Here is a 7500-nt window from a genome sequence, read left to right as displayed (position 1 = left end):
GCAAGTGGGCCAAATAGGAAAATCATACATAATATTGTGGGCCACACAATGAATCACTACAAATAACTCTTACTTACAGTAGTGTTAATAGTTACTAATACATGAAATTAACTAGTCATGTGCATCCCCTTTTTTTCACTTTAATTGTGTCACCATAATTCATTACAGAAAGCAACCAGTCCATTCAGAACAGTAGGAAAGCTTTGGCTACAAGGCTTCACACAAAAGTGCAAAATGTTGCATCTTTAAAACCAAAGAGACAAGAGTTGTTTTCCCAACAGCTCCATGTCCACTAATGTAGAAAAAAGATGAATATAATAAAACAGTATTCACCACATTACCAGTAAGTAGCCCTGTTTATAATATCCTCAACACTTCCAAGCAAACATAAGGTGCTTTGAAAACAAGTTCATATCCATAAAATGAAATACTAAATGCAAATAGAACATAGTGAAACAGTAGCATCAGACTCACAATAACATGCATATCTTATACATTTATACAATTTAACAGTAAGTAGGCTTACTTTAATCATAAAGCAGTTCTGTCTTTGCTTTTACACTAAGAATGCACCACATTAAGTCAGGTGATGTACTCTATGGAACTACAAACATATCAGACTTCTGACATGTTGGGCCTGTTTGAGTCAGTGAGAGAAATTACACTGTCTTGATTTAGCTATTTCAGCATAGTCTGGGTCATAAGTGGTAAGGGCAATCCTGAGACACTCATGCTTCGCCCCCCCCCCCCCCCCCCCCCCCCCCAACAGAACCCCATTCACAACTCCCTTTTCACATTGAACAGGGGCTCTTTTATTAAATTATATTTATCTAGTTTATGTGCATGTTTCAGTGTTTACTGCGTTGCTTTGCACATTCACATTCTCTCCTCTGCTCTGTTTCGCGATGGGCGGAGCACACACACACACACACACACACACACACACACACACACACACACACACACGTGCGCACACACCTACAGTCAGTCAGACACAGAGTGGAGGAAAGGAGAGGAGAGAACTAAACAAAGCAGGGCTGCTATCGTGGCTCTCTTGTTCCGCGCAAAAGCGACCGAAAGCTACTTGACTCCGTTCACATGATGCTAACGGTCCCTGTACTTTCCTTCTCCCTTCCTCTGAGCCCACGGGAAAACTGGCAGAAAACGAGCCGTGACTTGACTTGTAGTGCCTCTTCTCGGTGTATTCTTTCATCACAGAAAAACATTTGTAGCACGATAAACACACCAGAGTTTTACTTGTTGCGGCTGGAAAAGTAAATAAATATTTGTCAGTCCATTCGCTCTGGAATTGACGATTTTCAGAATCAACTCTAGGTTTCTTTGGCTTGGAGAGAGACATCTTGAAGCGTGTTGTTAGCTTGCCTAGCTAAAGTAAGGGAGTGACTTTCTCTGTGGCCCACCAACCCAGTGTGCAGCGTGAGCTTGACTGAGTCGATGGCAGGTGTGGACAGAATGCGTTTTTTTCTGGACGCTGCTGCAGCTCGGAGTGAAATGAAAAAACCTGCGTTTTTGCCGCATCGCCGGATTTGGTGTGAATCAGGCCCTGGTTTTATTTGTGCCAGTGTTTCCCCTACCGCCCCCAATGGAGCCCCGCGCCCCCCCTGTAATTCAAGGAGTTTATTTTATTTATTTTGCTAGTTTTTTTATATATATATTCACAACTCACTTTTCACATTGAACAGGTGCTCTTTTATTAAATAAACTAAACGCTTATGTTTATCTAATTTATATACACGTTTCAGTGTTTACTTTGCGCATTCACCTACAGTCAGAGCAGAGGAAAGGAGAGGAATCCACAATGAAATCGGTATAAATTGGGTGTGATTGACATCATCCTTTACTCTGATGTTAGTTTTAATGCTTTTATTAGTGCGGGACAACTTGTTAGTTTTTGTGACATCATGAACCTCTAATCATAGTTTCACTCAGCTTCAACCTGAGCAGAGGTCTGATCAGCAAGCTCATTGAAAACACCCGTGTGGGTGTCACAGTTTCACTAAGTTGTTTACTTACAGAAAGCAAAGTATAAAAATGTATAAAGGGAGCGTCATAGATGCTGGTAGGTGGGTTTGGTTTCCTTACATTGATATGAGAAACTCTCATCAGTGTCCACATACTAGCAAAAAGACTATTCAGTCAATGACTCATTTAGAAGTTACACATTACTGCCAGCGCATGTTTGAGACCAATACATTTTTCAATCAATGAACTGATTTGATCTTTGTTTCTGTAGCTTGATCTGTCTGTGGACCAAAGACGATGAATTGTTATAACCTTGGTGATCCCTGACTTTTCATCTAGCACCATCATCAGGTCAAATGTTTTATTACTGTTCAATGCTTTGGTTCATAACCAGATATTTGCGACTGTAATTACATTACAAATGTAAAGAAGGTTAAAAATATATAAAATATGTTTCAAAATATATAGTTAAAAAACACTTCTGGCAGACAACAACAACACTGACGCATGCGCAAAGAGGATTCATGGTCTCATTACAGGAGATCAAATTACACGGACCGTTACCTTGATTTAAAATACAGATTTGTCTTGGTTTGAAAATTGTTAGAAGCATTTGGGATGATTGTACACAACTCAATAAATAAATAACATGCGCAGGTCTAGTCGATTTTAGACAGTTTAATGCGGATGTACTGTTGTGCAGCCTTGCAGAGCTGCTACCATAGCTGTAGACTCTTCGTCTTGTTCCGCAGTGTCTTACTTCTGCTCCTGGAGTTGCAGCTTTCATACTTGAAAGCCTCTCTTTCTCCATTGTTCATAAGCAACATTACCAAAGTCCACAGTTTAGGATTTGTTGGGTCACATACAGACTGCCTTCACCCCTTTATTACCAACTGCGTGAATTTAGTGATTTTTTTTAAGGTCATAAAACCGAAAATGCACCATAAAAATCCAATATTTATTTTTCGTAAGACTATAAGAATGTGCTATTATGATCTAACAAATTAGTGTTATATGAAATTGCTTATCTAGGCATATGACAGTAATGATGAGGCAGAGGGAGACAAATGCACAAAGCAGCTTATTTATGACACAAATCAATGCAGCGCTGTCAGCCAAGGTTGTCCTGAAAGAGACTAATTTGTTCCTAAAGCCACGGTGTCAGCAGTCCTTCAGACGGGCTCTCCTCGCGGGATGAAGCCGAGTTATCTCACCCCGCACATTTCACTGGGAGAGCAACACATCTCAATCTGGACATTGAAACACAGACAGACAGAGAGGGGGGGGGGGGGGGGGGAGAATCGTGACCAAATGTTGAGCTTATCTTTGGCTGGCAGGAGAGTGACGAAGAGTATATCACACACACGCACACACTTCCCAACTCTCTGCAGGAGTCAATCTGCTCAGTCACTCAATGTTTCCAAGCACTAAAACAGAGTTATGAGTTTAATCTTTATGTGAGTTAAACAACACTTTCGCTCTCCTACGCTCCCAATAGGACATGATCGCTGATCCATGGGGTGTGATAGACACACACACACACACACGGACACACTCTCTATGCCCCACATAGGACTCTGTGTTGGTGGTGTGTTCAAGGCCAGCCAGTTAAATGAGATTATTAAATAAAAAATTGATCACCTTTAGAGTAGAGACAGAGACTGGAAATGAGGGTAGAGAGAGAGAGAGGGGTATTTCGTGCAACATAGGCCCCAAGCCTGTAACCACTCTGCTACAAAGGCTCTGCTAAGGGCCATGTTTTACCATGGCACATCATTTCACGTAAAACCGCAATGTTTAATTTTTTAACTTTTTCACTTCAGTTTTTGTTTCAGATTTAACAAATGAGACATATTGTGTGTTGTTACATTTGGACTGAGACAGGCTAGCTGTTTCGCACTGTGCTTTTTTGCCTTTTAATGATTGTATAGCTGAAGATGGATAAGAAAGGGGGGGGGGGGGGGGGGGGGGGGAGAGGGGACGACATGCCACAAAGGGCCGCGGGTTAAACCCCGGGCTGCCCCGGTCTCTTCACATTTAACAGGTTTAAGCGTTGTTATTGATCTTCTCATCTAACTGTGCAAAACAAATAAATGCATTTCCATAAATGTGGCACTATTTCTTTAAAAAGTTAGGGAATCTTTTTACAAAGTTTTTCTTTTTTGTGCCGTCATGTGCTTCGGCTTGGCAGTAAGAAGAATCAACGTGCCTACGTGTCGTCTGCAGGGAGGAAATGTCATCATGAGACAAACTGAGTCCTACAACATGATCCAACACTGTTAGAAAGTGCAAGGTTTCTGCAAATCAAGGCCAGCAGATCAAACGCTCACGCTCCACTGTACAGTTTATTCTATAATAGTTTGGTGTGACGGGGCGAATATTTTTAGTTTTTTCCCGTTGCCATGGCTATTCATGAACTTCACCTATGAACATTGATCTTTGGCAGCCTGCTGTACTGGATAACCTCCTGACCTCCATGAAGTTTGTCCTCCACGGCATGGGCGTCCTCCGGATCAACCTGGCTAACAGCAGGAACAAGGTAGTCTTCATGTCTGACATTTTGCACCTTTTTTAGATCAGACTTTTTCTCCAAATCTTTCTGTCTCTATCTTCCTCTTCCTCTTCCTGCTCCTCTTCAGTTCAAATGTATCTTGTTTTATGCTGCTGCTTTTCCTGCACCGCACCCAGATCTCCACTAGAGAGCAGCATCTCAGCACTGCACAACGATCTTTTACACACACACACACACACATACATACACACACACATACACACACACACACACACACACACACACACACACACACACACACACACAGCAACAGTTTGTTTTCATGCGAGGAGCAGAAAGTTAGACTGGGTGGGTGGTTTAATTGTGAGGTTAGATTCGATTTGAACGTTATTGTCTGAGTTTCAGAACTCATACACTATCCACCCACTCAGCCGGGAGATGATGTCCAAAGTATTCCCTCTATTAAATGTCACCAGGGCGTGTGCGTGTTTTCACATGTGTTTGTGTGCATATCTATTCATTTGTGCATCTGTACTGATTACAAAATCAAGAGAGCAGAGACAGACTCCTAAACTTTTCTGTCGTTTAGACTCACTCGCATCCTTTTTTCCATCCGGCCTCCGCTCCTCCCTGACGAGCTGTCCATCCATCCATATATCTGTCTCCGTCTCTTCTTGCAGGTCCACGCCCATTCCGTCCTGTCGTGTGGGCGGTGTTTTGACGAAGAACAGGTGCTGTTTCCTTTCCTTAGCCACGCCCTGTCCTGTCTGCTGGCCGACCAGGGGGTGAGGGCGGCAGCGGCCCGGGGATACGAGTATGAGCTCAATGACTCAGCGCTGTAGTGAGTACTCTGCCAACACTCACGCTGTGCCGAGGAGATGCAGGGGGCTAATTAGCAGAACTTAGCAGCCGATTCTCGGCCGTGTGCTCGCTGTCACTGGGAATCAGAGTCAGGAGAGCGGAAAGGAAAGAGGGAGGGAAACAAACCCAAGTTGAGTGTAATTACATGTACCTCCATTATATACATCCATATAACATCCTTAAAATGACACGCATGAGTTTGTTTTTATTGGTTTTGGATGTGTGCATATATGAGCAAAGCAATGCGACAAAAAAAAAAATATGATTACAGAGAATATTTAAAAAATGTGCACATTTTAAGAAAAAGTCAAACTTCATGAGAGTAAAGAAGTGAGGGTGAAGATGAACATAAGAAACGGATGTACATTATAGGGGATGGCGTGTGTGATGCAGAAGTAAGGCAGAGCTGAGACCCACCAGGAGGCCGTCTGTTCTCATCCTCTACCCCAGCGAGAGGCCTCAGCTCTGGGGTTATCTACACCGACAGGCTCCCTTGTTCCCACTGAGAACCAGCGTACATCACCATCACCCTCCTCTCCTCAGGCACACACACATACACATGTTCATACTTCTATACTTGCGAGGACCCTTATTGACATTTACCCTTACCTTAACCTCAAAGTCAATTTCCAGTTTAGGGTCTTAGCTTTCTGTTAGGCTTTAATTTTCTATCAGTAATAATAAGACTGTATTGAACAAACCTTCACGTGGGTTATACTTATATCTACATCTGGAAGATCAAGTTAAATTATTTTATTTTCCTTACATAGTTGTAAGTAGGGCAGCACGATATATAGCGTGATGAACACATTGCAAAAGACTGCGAAATAATTTCCTTTTTTTAATTCAACAAGTTGTTGTATGTTAGCAGTATATTTAAAGCAGCAGAAAGGCAGAACCGAGTAGACTTTCTATTTATCGCAAGTAATATCGTTATCGCGATATTCAACAACGTTATCGCATATTTTCTCATATCGTGCGGCAATAGTAAATACCCAGTTTTTGTGTGCAATGAGGGATTTTGACATTTCATGTGTGAAATGTTCAAGTTTCAAACTTGAACATTTCAAACAGTTGCTTATTGACACATCCAGCTTTTACAGAGCAACATGATCATTAATTTGAGTTATGTTTCAAGTCCAATATTGACTCTCTTTTAGCTCTGTTTTTGTTCTCCACCAACTTCTGAGGGAAATATTTGTGTCGGTCTGCCATTTGGTGCCAAACAGGTTGTGTACAGTGACTTTTTCCCCCACTGAAATCAGCTTCTGAGGCAGAGAAACAACGCTACTTAAGCAGGGGCAGTAAACCAGAACAGTAAAGTCGCAGTCGGACAGCTAAACAATGAGCTGAAACTCACTTTAAAGCTCTGTAAAGCTGAGGGGAGCTGCAGATCCTGCTGATAATTCTCTGTAGGTTTATCACTAAGAGTGCTTAAAAACATATAATACAGCCTTCTGAATAATTGGGGACTGGTCAAAATGTACTCAAATGAAAATGACCCCTTTCTCTTAAACTCAGAAAGGTCCTCACAAAGAGAGAAGTATGAAACAGACACACGCACTGTGCAGCGTCCGGCAGGCAGTGTGTTTTTTAAGCAGCATGATGTGTATCGCTGTCCAAGAAACTGATTCAGGGTGACTAGTTGATAATGTCAGTGTGTGTGTGTGTGTGTGTGTGTGTGTGTGTGTGTGAGAGAGAGTGAGAGAGTGATCACTTTTCGCTGAGCGCACACACAAGATACAGTTGATTACACTAGCTGTCTTAATAGCTAATCTGTGTTTGAAAGCTTAGCCCCAGTGTGTTATTATGGTGAATATTCATCGTGATGAGCTGCTGCGCCCCCTGGGGCTCCAGCCTTATCACTGCACGCTCTACCCGCCACCTGGCAGCTGATGGCCACGTCAAACACACACAATGTACGAGTCTACACATCTGCAACTGATACCTGATTTTATTCTCTTTTGATCTCAAATTTGTCTTCAGGTAATAAATGTTTCTCTCTCTCTCTCTCTGTCTCTGTCTCTGTCTCTGTCTCTGTCTCTGTCTCTGTCTCTGTCTCTGTCTCTCTCTCTGTCTCTGTCTCTCTCTCTGTCTCTGTCTCTCTCTCTCTCTCTCCTCTCTCTCTGTCTCTCTCTGTCTCT

General features: G+C 42.4%; 1 protein-coding gene across 2 annotated transcripts in view; it reads left to right on the top strand.

Moving 5' to 3' along the window:
• The window catches only part of gnav1 (guanine nucleotide binding protein (G protein) alpha v1), a 30196-nt gene that overhangs the window by 7078 nt on the left and 15618 nt on the right, over positions 1 to 7500 (top strand). For both annotated transcript variants that reach the window (XM_029429677.1, XM_029428860.1), the window contains 2 exons: positions 4430 to 4522; positions 5176 to 5336. In XM_029429677.1, the coding sequence (XP_029285537.1) occupies positions 4430 to 4522; positions 5176 to 5336 (254 nt within the window). The remainder of the gene's footprint in view (positions 1 to 4429; positions 4523 to 5175; positions 5337 to 7500) is intronic.

Source organism: Cottoperca gobio, chromosome 1, assembly GCF_900634415.1.
Source record: "Cottoperca gobio chromosome 1, fCotGob3.1, whole genome shotgun sequence".
In the NCBI taxonomy this organism is placed as follows: Eukaryota; Metazoa; Chordata; class Actinopteri; order Perciformes; family Bovichtidae; genus Cottoperca; species Cottoperca gobio.
Note: the sequence above shows the minus strand (reverse complement) of the source record. Positions and strands in the feature narration are given on the sequence as shown.